This window comes from Amphiura filiformis, chromosome 11, assembly GCF_039555335.1.
Source record: "Amphiura filiformis chromosome 11, Afil_fr2py, whole genome shotgun sequence".
NCBI lineage: Eukaryota > Metazoa > Echinodermata > Ophiuroidea > Amphilepidida > Amphiuridae > Amphiura > Amphiura filiformis.
Window position 1 is genome coordinate 61876134 of NC_092638.1, and position 24723 is coordinate 61900856.

The 24723-nt window shown below is 36.2% G+C and overlaps 2 protein-coding genes across 2 annotated transcripts in view; one reads left to right on the plus strand and one right to left on the minus strand.

Moving 5' to 3' along the window:
* The window catches only part of LOC140165109 (centromere/kinetochore protein zw10 homolog), a 128348-nt gene extending 126679 nt beyond the window's left edge, over positions 1-1669 (plus strand). The window contains exon 21 of the mRNA XM_072188536.1: positions 396-1669. Coding sequence (XP_072044637.1) covers positions 396-506 — 111 coding nt within the window. The 3' untranslated portion in view covers positions 507-1669. The remainder of the gene's footprint in view (positions 1-395) is intronic.
* An 8826-nt stretch (positions 1670-10495) lies between these two features.
* Positions 10496-21519, minus strand: LOC140165112 (protein GUCD1-like). Its single transcript, XM_072188543.1, has 9 exons — positions 21342-21519; positions 20598-20688; positions 19440-19514; positions 18823-18922; positions 17346-17443; positions 14613-14724; positions 13823-13877; positions 12535-12609; positions 10496-10915 (listed from the first exon to the last, which is right to left on the minus strand). The coding sequence occupies exons 1-9, from the start codon at positions 21346-21348 to the stop codon at positions 10830-10832; spliced, it is 699 nt and encodes a 232-aa protein (XP_072044644.1). The 5' UTR covers positions 21349-21519; the 3' UTR covers positions 10496-10829.
* Between the last annotated feature and the right edge of the window lie 3204 nt (positions 21520-24723).

Below are 24723 nucleotides of genomic sequence, written 5' to 3' on the forward strand. Positions count from 1 at the left end.
CACACATACTCAATGCGCCATCACGCATGTGGTCGGTATGTCTTGTGTACCTAAATACCTGGACAACTGTCATTCAAATTGCTGGTGAAGTGACTAGACTCATTTTTCAGGGAGTGAATAAGAGTGTCACAGCAGCCCTGGTAATATGTATGTGTCTAATAATGCAACAAATTGCTTATTTTCATATAAAAAAAAGTATACTTTCTTCCTTGTCAGCCAAAGCATTTGAAACATTTATGTAATTTTCCACCTTTTCACAGTCCTGGTTATATGTGTCTAATAATGCAACAAATTGCTAATTTTCATTAAAAAAAGTATACTTTCTTCCTTGTCAGCCAAAGCATTTGAAACATTTTTGTAATTTTCCACCTTTTTCTCTTTGTTTAATATTTCAGGGACCTTTGGCATTGGCATTCAGCTCTACAGAAGTCAAATCAATGATCAGGGCATTGTTTCAGAACACTGATCGACGTGCAACAGCTCTTAGCAAAATTAAAAAATCATGAGTAAACTTTAGGAGCAGAGAGAAAGAAAAGCATAAATGTTTGAATCATAAATGGTGCCACGCTCAAACCTTAAACTGTATTGTAAAGAAATTTGTGCTTACAAATGTAACCATCATGACTCAACTTCAAGTTGATTGAAATAGATTCTATACCAATCATAATGGGCTTGTCTATTTAAAATACACACTCCTGGAAGACATAGCTAAAGTCTTCCACAAAGGGAGTATGAGTTTTGAATATATATATATAATAGACAATTGGGTTACTTCCATTTGAAATACTCACTCCAGTTGTGGAAGATTTAGGTAAAGCCATAATACAGGGGGAGTATGGGTTTCAAAATGATTAAACTTGTCCAGTTACATTTGAAAAACACACTCCCCCTGTGGAAGATATTTCCAAAATCTTCCACAGGGGGAGGGTGGATTTCAACTGGAATAGCCCAATGACTCTATCACACCAGCAGTCACAGCATTTGAGAGACAGGTCAACAGTATACTTTGTTAGACATATAAATGGTAAGACTCATCGCATTGTGAATTGATATAGAATCGTACGCACATAGTTGGGGCAGAACCTATGCTACTAGCACTTTCGTAATTGAATTTACACAAGCTTAAGTTGGGGCTTTGTTGATGTGCGCAGTAACATAAAATTAATATAGTTTTTGCCATATATAAGTTGACCAAAGTTGACCAAGTGTGCAAATGCTACTGTTTTGTGTTGCTAAACTTGCAGGACGACTTGTTAAGTTGTTAAAAGTTAAAAAGTTGTTAGGAGTTCTACATGGTAACAATTGAATACTGGGTATGCTCACCACTGATTGATATGATGATAAGTTACTTTTCTTGCAAAGCAATCAGATGTAGATGTGAAAAACATTTAATTGCTACTCTGTTAGCAACTTCGTAGTATGATGTGACAAAAAGGTTTAAACATTCCTCTGCATTTGTATTCCCTTTTCAAAAGATCGAGACTATACTTCCTTATTATGCTAATTGTAGGAGTACAGTTTTTACAACACCAGAGGCATATCCTCATACAGGCATATTGAGCTATTCCATTTATAATCCACACTACCCCTGTGGAAGATTTTGGAAATATCTTCCCCAGGAGGAGTATGAGTTTCAAATAGAATAGACAGTTGGGTAACTTCCATTTGAAATACCGTATTCATTCCAATAAGCGCCCAGGGCGCTTAACAAAGTCATTATGGGTGGGCGCTTATTTTTTACATGGTTTACCCAATTTTTTCCTAACAGGCGATTATTACAGACAAATTTACATACGTTATAAAAGGGTCCTGAGACGTTCCAGTAGCTTTTCTGATGCAGGAAATATATTGCATGTTTACACAGGACTTCTAATCCCCCAGCTATTTCACTGTATCAACGTCTATCCGTCATTTCAACATTAATGGTACCCTTTAGCAAATTGAAAATACCCTGGGTGGGCGCTTATTGGGGCATGGGCGCTTATTGGAACGAATACGGTACTCACTCCAGTTGTGGAAGATATATGTTAAGCCATAATACAGAGGGAGTATGGGTTTCAAAATGATTAGCCCTGATGAATTACATTTGAAAAACATTCTCCCCCTGTGGAAGATATTTCCAAAATCTTCCACAGGGGTAGTGTAGATTTTAAATGGAATAGCCCAATACTTGTTACTTCTCAGTATTTGGATATTGGATATATGGGGTTACTCTGTTCTAATGGCTGTTGTGACCTTAGGGTAATTTGTACTAGGCAAACCAATGCATTTGTCAGGTAGTGGACTATGATACCTGTACCTGTCAAATGCAAATTCTAATATTTGAATCGGCAATGTAATAAAGGCCAACAAGATTTCACAGAATTCCATGGAATAAGGTGCAACATCATTTTTATGTGAAATAATCAATAATCCCAACTTATAATATTTGACACGATCTGCTCCATGGGGCCATAGAAGGCAGTGTTGAAAATTGCGTTGCCATAATTATGATCTTATACAAACATTAGGCTATCAAATACTGAAAACACTAAATATGTAGCATATTGGGTTCTAAAGTTATTAAGTTTTGTGATATCTAGTTTCTTATGTATTTTATTGTTTTTACTCCATATTTTTGCCTTTATCTCAGTTTCAAATTTGCCGCATTTGACCTCCATGGACCAGATTGTGTCACATATACTCTCTATCAAAAAACCCTCAATACAGTCTATCACATGCTGGATAATGTTGTTCCTTATGCATTTTTTTCTAAGTAAAGTGATATTCAGATATTAACCCCCTGGACACTACTGGTCGTCTAACAGCATTTCTGATTGGTTGATAATTTGAAATGTGCCTTTCAATTGCCAGTTATGACTAGGCTATAAACTAGATATTGTCAAAGTCGCAGTTGCAGACGATCTTATTAATACCCTCCTTGATTGGTTCAAAATATTCATTTTGATTCATTTTGGCCAATCAGCAGGTAGTTCTCATGGGGTTAAACCTGAATTATGGATTGTGTTATCCAATAATAAGACAGTAACATGAACATTTAAATATATATAATGCTCTTTTTATTTGAAATAAGCATACTGCAAGATCACAGTGGCTTCCTTATAATAATGTCGGTATAAAACACTGACAGGCTTCTAAATAAGATGGGCCCTCTGGCCAAATGCTCTTGATTGTGTGAGGCCCTGGATTTCAATTTTATGTACACAACATGCCTCTCAACTTCATTTTGATGTGGAGGCACACTTATTTTGAGGCCTGAATATTTATTTGTATATGTTGTAAATATTTGCATAATTATCTAATATTATATAAACTTTTGAGCAAATAGACCAACATTGTTCAGAATACTTTGAGATTGTAATTCATTTGATATTGCAGTCCACAAGACAATATTTATACTTGCTACACCCATCCACCAGTTCCACTTGAGTGAGAGGGGTGTTAGGACATCAACACACAATAGCTACAAGGTGAAACCTAACACCCCTCTCACTCAAGTGGAACTGGTGGGTGTATCTTTTGACTTAAAAGAGTGTTACCCACTAACATAACACAAATGCAGACTTTTTTTTATCACAGAATTGTTATGTGAGGCATACCGTATTGTCTGTAATAAAGCTCCCCCTCTAATAAACACCCCATACAATTTTTCAATGAAAAATGTACAAAAATGCAAACATTTTCATGCCATATTGTGTGAGTAAGCTTAAAACTTCCATGACAAAACCTGAAGTGTTTAAAAAGCCTGAAAAAGTGCATGAAATTGGGCTGAAATTTGGACAACAAAAAAGCCTGAATTCAGGTTTAAACCTGTAAATTCTCATGCCTGATGCAAACTAGTTTATCTCTGGCACTTGATTATACATACAGCAAACCTTTGATGTCCGTGAAAACAATACCATGTGGCATTGTCAAGTAAAATGAGACATTTTTTATTTGACAAAATAAAAATTGTTCATATAAAATTTTTGCCAATTGAATATGCTATCAATATACCTAAAATCCCATGGCTATACAAAATGGCTATATCATGTTGCTGAAAATAATACAATATAAAATGCTTTAATTGGCTCTTATCGCAAAATCACTGCAGCAATCCATTTTGCTAGACCATTAAGCCTAGTGTAATGTGATGTGATAGCTCTGAACAGGCCAATGTGATTATAATATCGGTACATGAACTGTTTTCATAAACAACTTAAGGGATCTAAAATGAGCGTTTATTGCGTTTCGACAGTATTTTTGTGGGACATGAGAGCACCTCAGACCTATCGAATTGCATTCTGAATCTGAAGCATGTCTTTCTGATATCAAATAATTTTCATTTTTGAAAATCACAATATAATACAAATTTTATGACAAAATATAAAAATTTGATATTTTTCAAATTTTTGATATATAACAGTCCTCGAAGTAAATTATATAAATCTAATGATATATTCTTAAAGTGTATGTAGCAGGGAGGAAAATCCGACGGTCAATTGAAAATTTTGACCTTTCATATTGAAGATATGGAATTTTTTCCCAAAAGACCTATTTTTTTTTTGGTGTTTTGGGAAAAAAAATCCATATCTTCAATAATGAAAAGGTCAAAATTTTCAATTGATCGTCGGCTTTTCATCCCACCTACATACACTTTAAGTATAAATAATCAGATTTATAAAGTTTACTTCAAGTACTGTTAAATATCAAAAATATCAATTTTTAATGATTTGCCATAAAATGTGTACTAAATTGGGAATTTCAAAAAATCAAAATTATTTGATATCAAAATGACATTCTTCGTATTCAGAATGCAATTCGATATGTCTGATGTGCTCTAATGTCCCAAAATAAATACTGTCCAAACGTTCATACCCCACCCCTTAAGGGACACTTAAGGACATATCATACTGGGCAATCACAAGGAGCATAGTGCTTTTTGTGATGTAACTTCCATTGCTTATCAGAAACACTATTGCCGATATCTGATCAATAAGTCACTAGCATGCAGTAGCATTAAATCGCAACCAGTTGACTTTGTCGCTACTTCGCTTGCGGTGAGTTAACGCTGATAGTAATTGTGAAAATGCTACTAGTATTTGACTAGCGATTTTTGAATCGCACGCTGTGATTGCTTGTATGACATAGCCTTAATTTGCTTGACCATTTGAACAGGCTAATGTGATTAGTGTGAAAGACAGATGATCTGTTTTCACAAACAAGTTGTAATAAAACTATAATTGCAATAATAAAATCATTTGTAATCTTTGTATGTTTTATTTCAAGAACTGCACAGTGTCAACAAAATTACAAATAGGAAAAGGTACATTGCAAATAAAGTCTAGCTTTAAGAATCAGATAGCAATGTTTGCACAGAATTTTATTTATGGGACCTGAGAGCACATTTGAGTGAAGAGACATATCGCATTGCATTCTGAATACAAGGAATGTCCTGATATCAAATAAATTTACGATATAATTTTATGGCAAATTATTGAAATTCAATATTTTTATTTTTAATAGTCCTTGAAGTCTAATAATATTTATCTGGGATGAGCATAAAATTCTGACCTACTTTTTTGGGGGGAAAATCTTTATATGCAATATGCAAGGAGAAAATTTTCATATGATGGATGCCTTTTCATACCAACTACACTACACTAAGATTTATACAATTTACTTTGAGGACTGTTAAATTTCAAAAATATCAATTTTTAATCATATCCCGGGAATCATATTCAATGTGTATTTACGCTAATTCAACATGCAATTTGGTATGTCTGATGCGCTCTCAGGTCTCACAAAAAATCTGTGAAAACATCGCTATCTGAGGTATGTAAGGTCCAAAGGTGACTAAATAAGGCTGTTCCATCCTCTCACTTTGACAAACAGAGTGCTCCTTTCAACATGTTCATCAGTTACTTATTTAAAATTCAACAAGATACTACAATAATATCATTGCACATAAATTAGTTTGCGTGGTAATTAAACATTTTTCTGTGAAAGAAATTCATAATAAATGAGAAACAGCTGTTGATTTAAGAATGCTACAAAATGTACCTGTAATGCAATCGAGGATTCCTTGATCTGAAATAGCTAATCGGCCATTCGGGCACATCTTTTAAAATCTGGTATTTGCAAGTGTTTTTACTAGGTTGAATGCTTTCAATTTTTCATTACCTAAGTAAGTCCTGACTAAGACAACTAGTTTTCATCAATGGGGTTGCCGAAGACCAATTTTCAGTTCACTATTAGGGAATATTACGGTTAAAAACAACATGTAAAAACACCTAAAACACAAAGAGCTGTCTCTCTTTGTCCTGTACTGAAGATATGCCAATTTATAGACTGGGTGTAAAGAGGAGTTGGTGCCAGAAGGCTCTATTGTAATATTGCAGATGGCACCTTGTTGCACTATACCTCTTGGTATATAAATGACTGTGAAAACCGATCAGCTGAAAAGTTATTTATCCTAATAATATAATATATATTGCAAGGTCCCTTTTAAGCGTTAACCATATGCGCGCAACGTGTGCATAGGAACTTGTGCAAAGGTACATGCTGGATGGCTGCAGTATGCTTAATTTGTATAAGGAAATCTGCAAAATATTATAATGGCTATAGACCGACTACTCAACTGGTGATACAGTAAGCCTTTTTCATTGTGTTAATGAAAACAAGTTTTATTTTGTGGAAAACAGCAAAAACTGCCAACTGCATTGCAGCTGAGCAGCTCTTGCCAGTGTCCTATGAATACCAATAACTTTTCAATGCAGAATAAAAATTGCTGCTTTATACAAATTAAAATATAGACTATTTAAATTTAGCTAGTTTCACATCATTTTCACATATTGTGAGTATATCTTGAAAAACACAAATATGAAAGTTCTGACTTTAAATTTTAATGTAGCAACAAAACTGAAGGCCTTTCCAAATTAAAATGGCAAGTTTTAAAAAATTCACATTTATTAAGACCTTTTTGCAGTGGCCAATGTAGGAGGTCTTTTTAGTGGGGGCAGGGAGGCTATAATAGGGTATTCCGGTTTAAATCTGTAAACCCCTTACATACATATGGGCGACATGACCTTCCACACAGGGAGTATGAATTTCAAATGGGGTCACCCAAATGGGTCTACACCCCTGTGCCCAGCCCCCAACTCAACACAAAAGTTGACAACCATGAGAGTTACCAAATCTTCCAAAGGCCCCCTTTGCAATGATTTTTCATCAAATTTACCCCTTTTTCATGCAAAATCGAGGACAAAATTTGGCCAAAAACAACCCCTTTTTTGTGGTTTTCAATTACTAGAATTTCAAACACCCCTTTTCAATGATGAGAATTTCAAACACCCCTTATCAATGACACTAAATATTGACATGAAATTTTCTAAAGTACCCCTTTTATCCAAATGTCGCAGACAGTGCAAATTAAATACCCCTATTCTGCTGATTCCACAGTCAAATTTCATGGACAGTGCAAATCAAATACCCCATATTTTGCCAATTTCGCAGTCCTTGCTACTGGTAAAAAATTACCACTTTTCCGCGCAATTTGGTAACTTTCATGGTTGTCAACTTTTGTGTTGAGTTGGGGGGCCGGGCCCCTGTGTAGGAGATAAAGGACATGTCTTCCATAGGGGGTGTGTGGATTTTAATTGGAATAGCCCAACAGGCTGAGTTTGTATATTTGAGGGAGGTGGTTATATTCTCCTGCCTCATTTGTGTTCGCCACTGCATTGTAAGTACAACGTTTTCTGTACTTTTATACAATAAAAATACAAAATAAAATGTCTGATGTCCACTCTAGTTTGAAGGTTATAGGAGTTGTGCAATAATTTGTAAGATGCATTTTGGTAACTAACTTGTGAACAAAAGATCTGCATCAATTTCAGAAGTAGTTGCCAACCCCTTATCATAATCTTAATTCTAACCCTAAAAGTAACACTAATCCTGATCTCTTGGGTGGTGGCAGTTATTATCTCGCTTATTCTTGTAAGTCTTGAAAATCTGATTCTTGTTCAGATTGATATGGTTCAATGAAAATTGATGCAGATCAGACATTTAAAAACTCTTATACTTGGCACATCCTTTTTATACTTGGCACATAGTCCTTTTATACCCCAGGGGGGTACTCAGTACAAATGAGCGTACGGGGACGTGCCGCTGATATGGGTAGCATTTTCGACCTTTTGGTAAATCAATGACCCCTTTTTCTAAGCCAAGTTTGGTGTATATGAATGGGTCCTTTTTCAAAATTTTTTCAATTTTTTCGAAAAATAACCCAATTTTGCCTCAATTTAGCCAAAATTTCGAAATTTTCTAAAACATTTTGGGAAAATTTGTAAAAAGTAAGACAATTTGGGTTCAATTTGGCAGAAAATTGTGAGTTTTGGTATATCAATGGGTCCAAATTTCTTGGAAAATTGGTATATTTATGGGTCCACTTTCAAATTCTCAGCGGAACGTCCCTACCAAAATCAAACTTGAGTACCCCCGGGTTTTATACTTGGCACATAGTTACATTTACTGAGTATACACCATGCACAATTCTACTAACATTAGAATGACTGTGCTTGATGTTAGGTTTTTTGTCTCGCCTGATAAGGCAGGAGACTATATAATCACTTTTCCGTGCAGGCGTGCAGATGTGGGGGTGGGGGTGTGTGTGTATGTGACAAATTTGGTTAAAGTTTTGGTTAAAGTTTGCTTTCCGCCCATTTTCTCAGAGACTATGAGTCGCACGTTCCTCAAACTTGGTGGGTGGGTGTATCTTGACCCGAGACAGAACCGGTTTGTATTGGTTAGTGGGTCAAGGTCACTGAGGTCATCTAGGGGTCATCTGAGGTCAAATTAGTAAAATCTGTCATATGTCCATGACACTTGGTGGGTCCATTCAACATTTAAAGCCAAATTGTTGGAAGGTCATTTTGAGGTCTCGCCTGATAAGGCAGGAGACTATATAATCACTTTTCCGTGCAGGCGTGCAGATATGGGGGTGGGGGTGTGTGTGTATGTGACAAATTTGGTTAAAGTTTTGGTTAAAGTTTGCTTTCCGCCCATTTTCTCAGAGAATATGAGTCGCACGTTCCTCAAACTTGGTGGGTGGGTGTATCTTGACCCGAGACAGAACCGGTTTGTATTGGTTAGTGGGTCAAGGTCACTGAGGTCATCTAGGGGTCATCTGAGGTCAAATTAGTAAAATCTGTCATATGTCCATGACACTTGGTGGGTCCATTCAACATTTAAAGCCAAATTGTTGGAAGGTCATTTTGAGGTCACCAGGGGTCATCTGAGGTCAAATTAGTAAAAAGTGTTGGATGGGCATGAAAATTGGTGGGTACAGTCAACATTTAAAGCCAAATTTTTGGAAGGTCATTTCGAGGTCACCAGGGGTCATCTGAGGTCAAATTAGTAAAACTGTTGGATGGGCATGAAACTTGGTGGGTACAGTCAACATTTAAAGCCAAATTTTTGGAAGGTCATTTCGAGGTCACCAGGGGTCATTTGGGGTCAAAGTAGTAAAAACAATCGTATGGGCATGAAACTTGGTGGGTACAGTCAACATTTTAAGCCAAATTTTTGGAAGGTCATTTTGAGGTCACCATGGGTCATTTGAGGTCAAATTAGTAAAAACAGTCGTATGGGCATGAAACTTGGTGGGTACAGTCAACATTTTAAGCATAATTTTTGGAAGGTCATTTCGAGGTCACCAGGGGTCATCTGAGGTCAAATTAGTAAAAACTGTTGCATGGGCATGACACTTGGTGGGTACAGTCACCATCAGCCAGATAATCGTGCCCAGCCGATAACCGCCAAATTCATTTACCTCTACCAAAAGTAATTGAAAAAGCAGGTGGTCGCCAAAGCAGGCGAGACTCGTGGTTCGAGAACCGCCTTGTTTTTAATAATTGACATGTACTAACATCCACTCACTAATTCAGTCAAGTGCCACGTGGTCAAACTTATTGAAGTCAAGAATGGTCCGGTATTTACTTGGAACGATGTTGCATCAAGGAATTGACAGAGCATAATACTTTATAGCACATCGAGCCAACCTGACTTTATAATGATGATCAAATTAGCCGTTTTCACTGACATTATCTGTCCGAGTATGCAACGTTTCTTATCAGTTATCGTCATTCATATGTTGTATTCTGGATATTGAATTGGTTGCTTGATCGGTCAAACAAGCAAGAGCTCATTTACAACCCCGTTCTCTAGAAACACAAAATTACATCACCATCATCAGCTGTGAGTAGAGTCCAATCATCAGTCCATCTCAAACTATTCAGATGGAGTATGGTTACATCAGGTGAGTGCTGAAGACTTTTGTAATTTAATGTACACATGATTTCCTTTATTGATGTAAAATCTGATGAGCCCTAATGATGTGTGTGGCTTAATCTACACATGACTTCATTTGTTGATGTTAACACAATAATGTACAATCTTATAATATGAAATTGATTAATTTTTTTCAAACCTGATTTTTTTTGCCATTTGTGATGCTTATATACATGTCCCAACTTACTCCTAAATGGAATCAACCAAATTTGTTTGTCATTTCACACATGAAGTCCCGAATAGAACTCCATGTTAAACAGCCAAAATAGGCAGTGGGGTTTCTTTCACTCCGGCTATTTAATTTGGCTTAAAATGGACAGAAACCTTTCCTGAGAGTTATTATAAAATTATTTCAGCATTATGAGTAAGGAATGACATAATTAAAATGGATGGAAACTGTACATTATGGCATGAAGTTATAAGGATTGTGAAGAACGGATGCAGCATACTCTTGCCATTAGAGGATATCTTAAATGAGACATCTACCATTTCCTTGATTCTTGTCATCTGTAAATATAGAGGATATCTTCATCTGTACCATGTGATTTTCTTGCTTCTTCAAGATTGGTGAATGTGCAGCTACACAATTCTGCAACATTAAAAAACATGTAGCTAATTATTTTAATGGTTGAAACTATTTGGCAGAAATTAATACATGAAGGATCTTTGGAAGAAACAAACAAAAACAAATTAACAAATTAAGTTCATCAACAACAAATCACAAAAAGGCAGCAAAAAATTGGATACACAAAGTTATGCAGTCACACTACCTTGGAAGAAGAAAAATTGATATGCTTTGCATCATTCATGATGTGTTTGAAATATAACCAGTCCACCTGCCATTTTGGACAGGCAATTTGCGCTGGGAATAGGCAAAATTAATGCCTGTGACATATGTTCTGTGAACTCAAAACAAGACCAGAATAATAAATAAAAGCTTATAGCAATAGCTTTTTGAGCTCACTGAACCCCCAGTAAGGACAAAGGTCTGGTTTATCTTTTCAAGGTCAAATTTTTAATGGTCAGTTTTGATGAAAATGATGGGCATTTATCAAATCCTAGCTAATACCATTTCACCCAGATGTTTCAGTGACGTTGCGGCAGCTGTTTCATGCTTGCATATGCCAGCACTTGAGCAAACGCTTGCAATTTGAAACTGCGCCCACTAAAATGTGCACTGACATCACTGCCACATCAGGGTTGATAATTGTATAAGACCCTGGGGGATGGTCTTCCTCCCTCCCCATCAACTTGTGTGTATATATACAGGAGTCTATTGAAAGGATCTACATTTTGTCCCCTCTGATACCACCCACATAATCCCCCTTCTGACACCTAATTGTATTATGAAAGTTTATATAGTTATGCCACTGAATCACTAGTAGTAAAATCTATCCTTGGGAGTCAACTTATAAGTCTTGAGATGAATCATGGAGGTCTTGAGTCAAGTCATCACAGTCTTGAGTTGAGTCAAGTCTTGAGTTGAATCATGTTATTGAAATCTGGAGTTGAGTCAAGTTATTGAAATTGGAGTTGAGTCATTTAAGTCTTGACGTAAAGTTGTGAGTCAACTAAATCACTGAATTTCCTTGTAGTCAAGTGACTAAAATCGATCCTTGGGGGTCAAGTCATAAGTCTTGAGATGAGTCATTGAGGTCTTGAGTCAAGTCATTGAAGTTTTGAGTTGAGTCAATTTAATGAAATCTGGAGTTCAGTCAAGTTAATGAAACCTGGATTTGAGTCAAGATATTGAAATTGGAATTGAGTCTTGACATAAAGTTTGAGTCATCTTTTTTAAATTTTGATTCAAGTCCGAGTCAAGTTGGATCATTCAAGTTGATTTATTGGAAGTCTGACCCATATCCTCATTAGGTTTCATTACCTGAACAGAATTGATCATGTCTCACCTCCTTTTTCAACCAAATCAACAGTAATAATAACTCTTACAGTGATGAATCAACATTTAACCACAAATTGCCACAAACTTCCTGCGAACTCAATACCACACAACATCATTTTTATGTAACTCATTGACCCATTTGTGTTACTACTGCCTCTAGCTATAATTACAGCCTCGTGATCTGGTCAACTCATTGACAGATACCAACCTCAGGAGGGAATTCAATTTTGATCAATTCTTTTCAGGTTGTGAAACCTAATGTTGACACATCCAGTGGATTTACACTGTACATAGCTCTTCATCCTTACCTTGCATATTAGATGGGTTCTTATAATGATATTGCTCTGTACTCATATCATACCCACACAGCACTATAAAATGACCTGCAAACAGATCAAAGACACATTTAAATGCAATCATTAATATTAGCAGACATTAGAATTTTAAAGTGTACTTGAAAAGATAATAAAAAAAAAAAGAATTGTAAACCTGAAGTCAGGGGGTTGCTAAAATGTATGCAAATTTGTTTGTTTTTTAGGTCATATTTGGGTCATTTTGGCCAATTTCACATTTTTCCAGGTGTTTGTGCCATTTTTTTCACCACAAAAGTTCATCCTCATGTCTGTATTTGGCTGTTACGACAAAGTTTGATGATCTTTTCTTCTTTCTTTCTCTTATCTTTCAACAAGCTCATTAGGAATGCTGATTTCACTGTGAAGTTTGTTCGTTATGAACAATTCCAACTAAAAAGAAGGTGATTTACTCAAGTTTTAGTGACGTTTCACCACTACATAAATGGACATAGCATGCTTCTGCATGTTCTGTCCATTGCTTTGTTGCACGCTTCCACATAAGACTGGCAACTCATCACATCACCCTGTTTAATTCCCTTTTATGGGTAACAGGAAGCACAATGGAGGGTGTGATGTGCTTCCTGTTGTCCATAAACAGTCTGATGTGATGAGTTGCCAGTCTGATGAAACCACTAGTGTAGTGGTGAAGCATCGCTAAAATGTGAGTAAATCACCTTTGTTTTTAGTTGGAATTGTTCGCAACAAACAAAATTCACAGTCAAAGCTGAGACGAATATATAACTAAAGAAATAGGAAGCAATGCGCTTTTACCATTGTCCCCTGTGAACCCCATGTCTTACATGGCATCAGTATACACACACCTCAATCAATTTCTTAAATTAAATTGTCATACTAAGAAATTATGTCAAAACATGAAGAGAAGTTTACATTACATTTTGAGATAATTTAATGAATTTTGTCCCATTTTGTGTATCAATTCCTGCAAAATTAATGCAACCTATGAGTTTGATTTTTTTTTCATATGAGAATTGAATGTTGGTGCATGTAATAAGCATGTAGTGATTGCATAGTATAGAGAGTGTGACAATTTTAAAAGAAATTGAAAAATTGCGGTATTTGTATAATGATGTCACATAACGCAGACAATGGTAAAAGAGCATTGCTTCCTATCTCTTAAGTTATATTCGTCTCAAGTCAAAGTTTGATGATTTTTAAAACATGTAGAAAAACCTTCAAAGTGGCTGAATATAACCTGTTTAAAACAACTACAATAAGATCGTACCTTGATAACTATTTCTTGTATTACAGCAGACTGCTAGACAGCCATTACCCATGCACTGAAATATACAAAATATCAAAAAGTATTTAATGATTAATAGAAGTAGAAGTCATCTATGGGTTTTAGGGGGAACTAAACTTCGTACTGGTTTGTCAAAATAAAAATAACCACACAAAAGTGAAAAAAAATTGGTGCGTGTCTACAGCTGTGAATAGAACATCCACGTAATATGCAAGACTCCTAAACCTTGTAGATCGATACATTGTGTCATATATAATGGGGTACACACACCCCCATATCACCTATGTGAGGGGCACTTTGCTGATTTTGTGACTAGTATGTGCTTTTGCAACTGTGGACTTTACAGACACCAACTGAATAATATTGCAAAGTTTAGTACTATGCAAACACAGATAATATCTGAATTCGCATTCTATCGACATACCGAGGATGTTTTCTGCCATCTTTTGTATGTATGTGTAATGAGATGAAATTTTACCCAGCAACTGCAGACGGTATATCTTAAGTATGACAGAGGACGTATCTCACAAATAAGTTATACATGCAATTAAGATCATTTTGCAGACCTCCTTGAACCAAGGTTGGTCCACGGTCCAGGTCCACGGTCCAGAGAGGTCCACGGTTTAAATGAGACATGTTGTGTTTGATGGCAAACACATACACACATGCAACTTTTTCACCATCTTTATTAATACTAACCAATGGAGGCAAGTAGTAACACTGTGTACATCTTAGTATGCTTGCATCTATCACCATCTTTATTAATACTAACCAATGGAGGCAAGTAGTAACACTGTGTACATCTTAGTATGCTTGCATCTATCAGCATAATTATTGGGTTCCCTGTCGCTAAATGCTTCAAAATTTCTTCCTTGCTTACGCCTCTGTAAGAGAAAAGACATTTTTTACCATTTATACATAATTCAGTAGATTCAAGGACTTTGATTCAGGTGTAAGCCCCCCCCCCCAAAAAAAAAAAGAACAACAACAAAACAGCAAAACCAGTAAAATAAATATAAATAAAATAAATATGCACCCTCAAAAGCAGGCATATGCCATGACATCATTTATTAGAAAGAGATCCCCACTTGCCCTAAAATAGAAGTACTATGAACATGAGAAGTGCTATGAACATGAGAAGTGCTATGAACATGAGAAGAGCTATGAACATGAGAAGAGCTATGAACATGAGAAGTGTTATGAACATGAGAAGTGTTATGAACATGAGAAGTGTTATGAACATGAGAAGAGCTATGAACATGAGAAGTGCTATGAACATGAGAAGTGCTATGAACATGAGAAGAGCTATGAACATGAGAAGAGCTATGAACATGAAAAGTGCTATGAACATGAGAAGTGCTATGAACATGAGAAGTGTTATGAACATGAGAAGTGCTATGAACATGAGAAGAGCTATGAACATGAGAAGAGCTATGAACATGAGAAGTGCTGTGAACATGAGAAGTGCTATGAACATGAGAAGTGATATGAACATGAGAAGTGTTATGAACATGAGAAGTGCTATGAACATGAGAAGTGCTATGAACATGAGAAGTGCTATGAACATGAGAAGTGCTGTGAACATGAGAAGTGCTGTGAACATGAGAAGTGCTGTGAACATGAGAAGTGCTATGAACATGAGAAGAGCTATGAACATGAGAAGTGCTATGAACATGAGAAGTGCTATGAACATGAGAAGAGCTATGAACATGAGAAGTGCTATGAACATGAGAAGTGAACATGAGAAGTGTTATGAACATGAGAAGTGCTATGAACATGAGAAGTGTTATGAACATGAGAAGTGCTATGAAAATGAGAAGTGTTATGAACATGAGAAGTGTTATGAACATGAGAAGTGCTATGAACATGAGAAGTGCTATGAACATGAAAAGTGTTATGAACATGAAAAGTGTTATGAACATGAGAAGGGCTATGAACATGAGAAGTGCTATGAACATGAGAAGTGTTATGAACATGAGAAGTGCTATGAACATGAGAAGTGCTATGAACATGAGAAGTGCTATGAACATGAGAAGTGCTGTGAACATGAGAAGTGTTATGAACATGAGAAGTGTTATGAACATGAGAAGTGCTATGAACATGAGAAGTGCTATGAACATGAGAAGTGCTATGAACATGAGAAGTGCTATGAACATGAGAAGTGCTATGAACATGAGAAGTGCTATGAACATGAGAAGTGCTGTGAACATGAGAAGTGCTATGTACATGAGTGCTATGAACAACATGAGAAGTGCTATGAACATGAGAAGTGCTATGAACATGAGAAGTGCTATGAACATGAGAAGTGTTATGAACATGAGAAGTGCTATGAAAATGAGAAGTGTTATGAACATGAGAAGTGTTATGAACATGAGAAGTGCTATGAACATGAGAAGTGCTATGAACATGAGAAGTGTTATGAACATGAAAAGTGTTATGAACATGAGAAGTGCTATGAACATGAGAAGTGTTATGAACATGAGAAGTGTTATGAACATGAGAAGTGTTATGAACATGAGAAGTGCAATGAACATGAGAAGTGCTATGAACACGAGAAGTGTTATGAACATGAGAAGTGTTATGAACATGAGAAGTGTTATGAACATGAGAAGTGTTATGAACATGAGAAGTGTTATGAACATGAGAAGTGTTATGAACATGAGAAGTGTTATGAACATGAGAAGTGTTATGAACATGGGAAGTGTTATGAATATGGGAAGTGCTATGAACATGAGAAGTGATATGAACATGAGAAGTACTATGAACATGAGAAGTACTATGAACATGAGAAGTGCTATGAACATGAGAAGTGCTATGAACATGAGAAGTGCTATGAACATGAGAAGTGTTATGAACATGAGAAGTGTTATGAACATGAGAAGTGCTATGAACATGAGAAGTGCTATGAACATGAGAAGTGTTATGAACATGAGAAGTGCTATGAACATGAGAAGTGCTGTGAACATGAGAAGTGCTATGAACATGAGAAGTGCTATGAACATGAGAAGTGCTATGAACATGAGAAGTGCTATGAACATGAGAAGTGTTATGAACATGAGAAGTGCTATGAACATGAGAAGTGTTATGAACATGAGAAGTACTATGATCATGAGAAGTACTATGAACATGAGAAGTGCTAAGGTTGCAAAATTTCTAATATCTTTAATAGTCTCTCGAGTTTTGTCTCACATATTTGAATTCAAAGATTTACTGGGTTTTTTTTTAGTGTTTTGCGGCATTAAAATTTCACTTCTGGAGAGAACCCATGTTTCTGCAACATGAAATTTGTGCAAATTTGTACATTCCATTAAAGGCATTCTTGAGAGAACAAATATGTCCGTGCATGAAATTTTCTTGAATCAACCGTACTCCCGAAATTCTATACTCATAGTATACATGCCTAATTTGATCTTATCAATAAAGGTACTTCAATACTATCAAAGATTCTGATCAGACTGGTTATAATTTTTAAGATATATTGACACGAAAAAATAAATCAACTCACCTTTTCTGTACTTGGACATTTTCCTTTTCTGCACATGAGAAGAGATCATTGACTCTTTTCTCTTCTGAACTAAAACTCATTACTTCTGTATAGAAACCCTGCGACAAGTTTGAATAATAAATTATGTTATTATTATGGAATTCATATTTTAAGTAAATTTACATATTGCGTTGAAACAAAACTCATGCAAATTCAGCTGTGCTTTTGCAATATTTAGTGGATTGAATTTGACTGAAAAAAAACATAATTTTTACAGATTTTGGTGATTTTAATTTCTTTTACAATAACAACCCAAAAAAAAAAAAACCACCAACTTATCCTACTTGAAATATCTGTCTGCTCGTAGAATAGGGTTTTTGTTGCCTAAAAGGGAAAATACAATGTTCTGCAAGTTGTTCTTAATGATGGGTTCAATACAGACATTCTATTGTGGCAGTCATCATATCCATATTATTGTTGTTTGCTGTAACATTACTATATCAGGTTTTTTGCCAAATGATTAGGGACCGTTCAATATTTATGCTGGGTGGAGTTGGAGTTTTAAGGGGAATTCAAATTTTTAGTGTTGGGGGTCTGATTTTTTACTTGAACCATGGGGTGGGATGTTTTAACATAAATGTTTTGAATGGAGAAAAGGGGAAAAACAAGCGGAGAAACCAGGGAAAATTCGAAAAATTGAATATGGTACAAAATCTATCATTAAAGCACCATTAGGCGGAGGCGCCGTATTTAGTGTTAGCTTTGGATATTTAATTATTTTCTTTATTTTTTACCCAGGTAAGTGGGTGGAAAGTATAGACAAAAATTAAATGTCCAAAGCTAATTAGAGAATAAACGATAGGAATTTTTATTTGCCTATCCTCTACCTATGATAGACGACAGGCAGGTCCAATATTTTGAGTAGTGGATGCCGGCGCAGCCGTATCCACTACGATAAAAAATATTGGACCTGCCTGTCGCCTATCATAGGTAGAGGATAGGCAAAATAAAAATTCTATCGCTTATTCTCATTCTTAGTCAGTTAAATATTATTTTAATAACTGTAAACAAATTTTTAAAGCAAAAACTAAGTTACCGTCATAAAAACTCCCTCATTATAAAATGAACGAAACTTGTTTACAACTTCACGTATTCTGTTGCGCTGTATTGCTAAGCGCGTTCACAGATTCCGCACTAGTCTACGCATCCAGCGCGAGACATATTCGCACCTCTACTCGCGTGTTACGCATTATCAAGACGTATGATGACGTGGGGTCGTCTACGGCCTGATAGACGGCAACCGAAATCATGCGATTGTCCAATCAGAAATGTGTCTACGAACTAGACCACTCCCACTGACTAAGAATGCTAAATAATGCTAAATATGGTGCATCCGCCTATTGTAACATCTTTTCATACTACCTGCAGTTGAGAAAGTGGGGGGGGGGAAGGGGGGAGAAATGGAGAAAAAGAGTACTATAAATGTATATCTACTTACCACATTTTGATAAGATGGATCAACACCTAACGTCTGTGTACAGAAGTAATGTTTAATTTTGTATTTGTTTACGATATATGCTAAATCTATTGTCCAAGCTCTGAAAAAAAGAGAAAGAAAATAACACTTAACTAGTTTCATTTTATTATTTTGTGAAAAATCCTAGCAATCAATTATTATACTTTTAATGAGCCATGGGTTTATGTTCATTTTAAGATGAAATGTCAAAGTGAAGTGAAATAAACCCTGTGTCAAAATTGCCCTGTTGACCTACAAACACAACAAATTTGGCTGATTCCATTTAGGTGTAAGATGGGACATGTGTAAACATTACAAATATGACAAAAAATCAAGTTTGAAAAAAAAAAAACAATTTCCTATTTTAAGATCGTACATTATGGCTTTAACTTCACTTTGCAGAGGTGCATTACTTTATCTTTCAAGAATTATAGCAGATTTACACCTTATTAAAGAGTGTTAAGTGATTGAAATTTAACCAATGCGCTAACTGGGCCAATGAAGTAGAGTACTTTCTTTTGCATAAGGATGCAATAATTTTAAATGGTCAAAAGCCATTTTAGTGATAGAGTGTCAATTCCTCACACTTAAGTACTCACCCTGTTCGTATGCCTAGTTCTTGGCAAATTTGGTCAAAATTGTCCTCTTCTCCATCATATTCTATGTTTAAAAATCTGCACAAAACAATAAATGAACATAGATAAGATATAGATTATCACATGGAAGCGCCTGGCCTAAATCACTACTGAAGAAGAGAGGCATCCAAGGATGTACTAAGTGTGATGGGGGAGGGGGCACTTCAATATGAAATGGATATAGGTGTAGGGCTGGCACTTAAGCACTAAGGGGCATTCGGTGAGAGCAAAATTAAAAAATATGGGGTCATTGGGTGAGAGCATGATTTTTGGCATTCGGTGAGAGCAAAATGTAAAAAATATGGGTTCATTGGGTGAGAACATGACCCTTTTTTTAAATGGAATCTTTGGGTGAGAGCCGAAACAGCGCCACGAAGACATCGAAAATCAAATTTCTAATTCTAAATGGCTTCAAATTTCATTGTTTTTTTTCAAAATAAGTAACAAAATCAGTGATAAATGGGTGAGCATGTGTTCGTAAAAAATATGGGGTATGACAGCAATGCAGAAAAAGTGGTTCTTAACAGCCCTACATACGCGTCACCTCCAAAGTTGGAGTGTAAATTCCTCACACTTAAGTACTCACCCTTTTCGTATGCCTAGTTCTTGGCAAATTTGGTCAAAATTGTTCTCTTACAAGTTCAATTTGAACAGTAACTTTCATTTATCACTGATTTTGTTACTTATTTTGAAAAAAAAAACAATGAAATTTGAAGCCATTTAGAATTAGAAATTTGATTTTCGAGGTTTTCGTGGCGCTGTTTCGGCTCTCACCCAAAGATTCCATTTTAAAAAAGGGTCATGTTCTCACTCCAACGCATCAAAAATGTTGCTAAAATTACACTTCAGCAAAATTTTAGACTGTCCAAAATAGGTAAATCTTGCTCAAAAGATACAGTTGACTCATTGAAATAACTTTCATCCAAATTTCAACATTAACAGAATAAATAACCTCCGGTGCAAAAAATTGCAACGCTGTCCGACCGAAAAACGATAGCAACGCACTCTAGCATCGAATGCGTAGCTATCGTGTGCAAATTCGAAGCTAGAGTTCTCGAGTAATCTGACACTGGATGACACTTTCAATTACAAAATCTATACAGATGATCGAAACCAACTAACCTTAGTACCATCTTTGTACTTGCCAAGCCACAGTCCCAAGACGTCTCCTGTCTCATATGAGGCACATTGATTAACACATTACTGGCAAGGTCTACAAATAAATAGAACCCAATATAAGATGGTGAAACAATCAAGCAATGTATTAATTGGTAAAATGCATAAAAAGGCATCAATAAAACACAGTATGATGTACACCAGTATACCTGATCTCATGTACCAATACCTTGTGTATTGGTACATGATTTGGCGAGTATATATCAGCAATAGCGAATAAATGGTTGTTTTTTACTCTGTTCAAAACGTCACATGTACACCAAATACAGCCCCCGAAATGGTCTACTTTTAGCGTGCCTTAACTCCGAAACAGTTTAGTCAAAGTTAAAAATGCGATCCCCAACCCTTTGCTTACCTTTGGACGAATTTGTTGTAATCTCTGCTAGCTCCGTGTTGAAAAATGTCTGGTACTTACCCGGTACAAACATAGAAATGACTACATTGCTTCAGTCCTGGTATGACTGTACAAAAAACATAACAGCTGGGTTTGGAACAGTAACCTCAGATTGTGCACTGTGTAAGAATTCTCGAATACTCTGACACACATATCCGTATCGGGTGTCTGCACAGATATTGGATGTCTGTATATTATTCCCCACCCTGATGGCGACAAGTGTGTGGCGACAAGTAATGTAATTTTTAAGCTTTATTACATTAGTGTAATTTTTAAGCTTACTTCCTCCTACGTACCTTCCATTTCACTAATTTGTGATTTGACACAACTTCACTTCAACACAGTTTGGCAAGTTTGCCCATAGCACGAACACAAAGAAGATCTTTAATCAGAAAGTCCAGATTATTTACAAATTTGACATAAATAGGAGCAAAAAACGGAAATATTTGCTCTCAATTTTTGTCAATTTTTTTAACGCTAAAGACAGCTTGTAACCATAACAAGAGTTTTGTTAAAAAACAAGAATTGCTTTTAAAAAGAAAATTGGGTTGCGGCGGTTGGAGCCGGTATGTGCCCCGGTATGTGCATGTACGTTAGCATTGGTTAGCGCCAATCCGGCTTGAAATGTTGGGGGCCGGGATAGGCCTGGACTGTCAGTGTCAAAAGGTGGCTGAAAATAACAAAAAATGGGCCATTTTGCCAAAAGTGTGGGGGACAGTCTCTGTGCCCATTGACGTCCGATGTGTGTGTGTGTGGGGGGGGGTGGGGGGGGCTCCAGGGGGGGGGGCTGGTTTTAATTTTTTATTGGGTGGGAATATCCGGCTGGGATTCTAAAAACTTACCCCAAAAATACCAAATCTGACGGAAGTAAGATTCAAAAACAGTATGATAGGCCTACCTGTACCGAGATAACCCTACAGGGTGATGAGTACAGTACTTAAGCAGAAGCAGAAGCATCCATGATTCAAGTGTGGGGTGAGACAAGGCAACTTTCAAAGTGGGTGATTTGATGAGGGCTAAAAATTACATAAACTTAAGCATACAAAAATTCAATGTCAGGCCAGCATGCATGCTTGAATTACGATTTTGTACTTTGTTCTCAAAATTATCAACAAAAAATGACTTGGCCATTATCGTAGCAGGCTTACAATATATATAGACCTTGGATACGTTGTCATAACGGATGGCTTGTTCTTGTGCAAAAATGAATGATGTCAAACTCAAAGGTCATGTTGTATTCCATGATTTTTAAAAATCACACACCACAATTATTACACCTTTCTGATGTATTTCTATGTTTTCTCTGTTTTTAGAATTATGTAATGATAAAATTCCTTTGTATATCATTTTGTTTCACCTTTCTGATGTATTTCTATGTTTTCTCTGTTTTTAGAATTATGTAATGATAAAATTCCTTTGTATATCATTTTGTTTCAAAATTATGTAAGTCTATTTTAAGGTGACGTGATTATCCAAGGATTCCATTGTTTCCTTTTTTTAGTTTTTTTTCTTATAGCTAGCTGTGTTGAATGTTGCATTTTATCGACTGATTCAAAGAAATTTAAAAGCTATATATTTAGGCCTATAACTTCAACATTATGGTAAATGAGATGAGACAATAATTATATATAATACGGATGATTTATGATATCTTCCGCTTCAGCCTGACTGCAAGGCCTTCCGAAACCCAAGATTTGGACATCAAAGTTCCTGGGTAAAAAAAGAAAAAAATCATCACTGTTCTTCTCTTTTTTTAATCAAGCCATCAGCGCCAGTTCTTTCATAAAAATAACAAAAATGCTTTTTCCCCCAATGTATTATAGATGATTAAAAACATGTTCAAAATAGAAATGTTATGCAGGGTTTAAGTGATTGTGACCTTAAATCAATGAAACAAGTGACTATAGGCTAGATATACGTCAACTCAGTGAACAGGAAGGCCAAGCAGCTGCCTATACTCTAATATTAGACATTATTTCAATGCCACCTTGACAATGAAGAGCGAGACACAAATCATTTCTGATTATTTTCAAATTATAATAATTATTTATGCATATTCTGTGTTGTTAGCAACACTAGTATATCGATTTGCCTAAGCAAAATTTAGTTGGATGTCGGAGCTGATTGTTTCATTTCGATAAATTATAGGCCTATTATATTACTGACATTGGCAGTGGCCTATGTACAACATTAATGGATGAGCCCGGTGAATGAGACGGCATATATGTTTTATCAACGTTACCGAGGCGACTGACTTCAAGTGCCAACTGGAGAATGATACAAATCTTTTACTGCGCAATTGGTTTGGACGCTGTCTTTAGCTGTCTTTCACCGTCCAATAAAATTCGTGCAAAACGACTCCTTTTTTTCTATAGATTTTAGAACATCGGACTATAAAACCGAAGGTTCTGGAATCACTCTTAATGTTGGAAGACCATCTCAAGCGTGATAAGTGGATTATTTTCATAGGCCATGCAACCATCTATGTGTGTATATCATCATGGATAATTACGTGTTAAACTATGATTACAAGAAGCATTTGAGTACGTCGTGATTTAATATCAGCACTTCGTTGCAAAATTGCTGATACAATTGTAGTAATGGTGACAAATTGACTTCATGCAGGATACCGCCATCATGCAAAATGAAATAATTGAATCCGAACATCCTCCTGACCATCCTATTGTTGGTTGGGAGGATACGAGTGGATCTCAGGAAAATAAACAGATTGTGAATGATCCTGCGACCGACTCTGGTACTGCTGACAAAGTTCCTTTCAGTAGTCGAAGACCATCCAAAAGTGAAAGTCCTGAACAACCTTCATCCAGGCAAAATCACAGACCACCCACGAATGAAAGTATTGATGAATCAACCGCACAAATTCTTGATGAATCTTCATCTGGACATGACAAAAGGACTTCCACCAATCACGACAAGGATGATAATCTTGACCAGGTGTCATCTGGACAACTTAAAAAGCCGAAAGCAAAACAGAGAGATAGTCTCAAGCAGCCTCGTATACTTACTCACCCGGTTGAAAGTTATGGGCAACCTCAATTTGAACGGAAATCTTCCAAACAAAGTGAAAATGGGGAATATCAAACACCACCTTTCGCTTTTCAGAACGATCAACCTGCAGGTCAATATGGAGATCTATATCGGAGACCATCAAATCAGAGTGACCGTGAAAGTGAAATGAGCATTCCTTTGAATGATAGTCGAAGGAATTCATCAGAAGTTACTTCAAACAATCGACGGGACTCAGAAAACAGCAGAAAGTTATCGTCACTTTCGTAAGTATAATGACGATAACAGATAATTGAATTGGGCTATTCCATTTAAAATCCACCCCCCCCCCCCCCCTGTGGAAGATTTTAGAAATATCTCCCACAGGGGGAGTATGAATTTCAAATGGAATAAACACATAGGCAGCTCCATTTGAATTACACACACCCTCAGAGAAAGATTCAACCTGAATCTTCCACAGAGGGTGGGGGAGTTTCAAATGGAGTTGCCTAATGTGCTCATTCTATTTGAAATTCATACTACCCCTGTAGAAGATTTTTCAAAAATCTTCCACAAGGGGAGTGTGGATTTTATAGCCCATTATAGGTTAAATCTGGAGTATAATATAGGGGGGTTCCTCTGTTTTGTTTTACAATATAGGTTGGCATATAG

Coding starts and splice junctions, on each gene's coding strand:
- LOC140165112 (XM_072188543.1), bottom strand. Junction 17,444..18,822: donor ATCCATCTTATCAAAATGTG/GTAAGTAGATAT, acceptor AACTTGTCGCAG/GGTTTCTATACAGAAGTAAT. Junction 12,610..13,822: donor TACAAGAAATAGTTATCAAG/GTACGATCTTAT, acceptor ATCTGTTTGCAG/GTCATTTTATAGTGCTGTGT.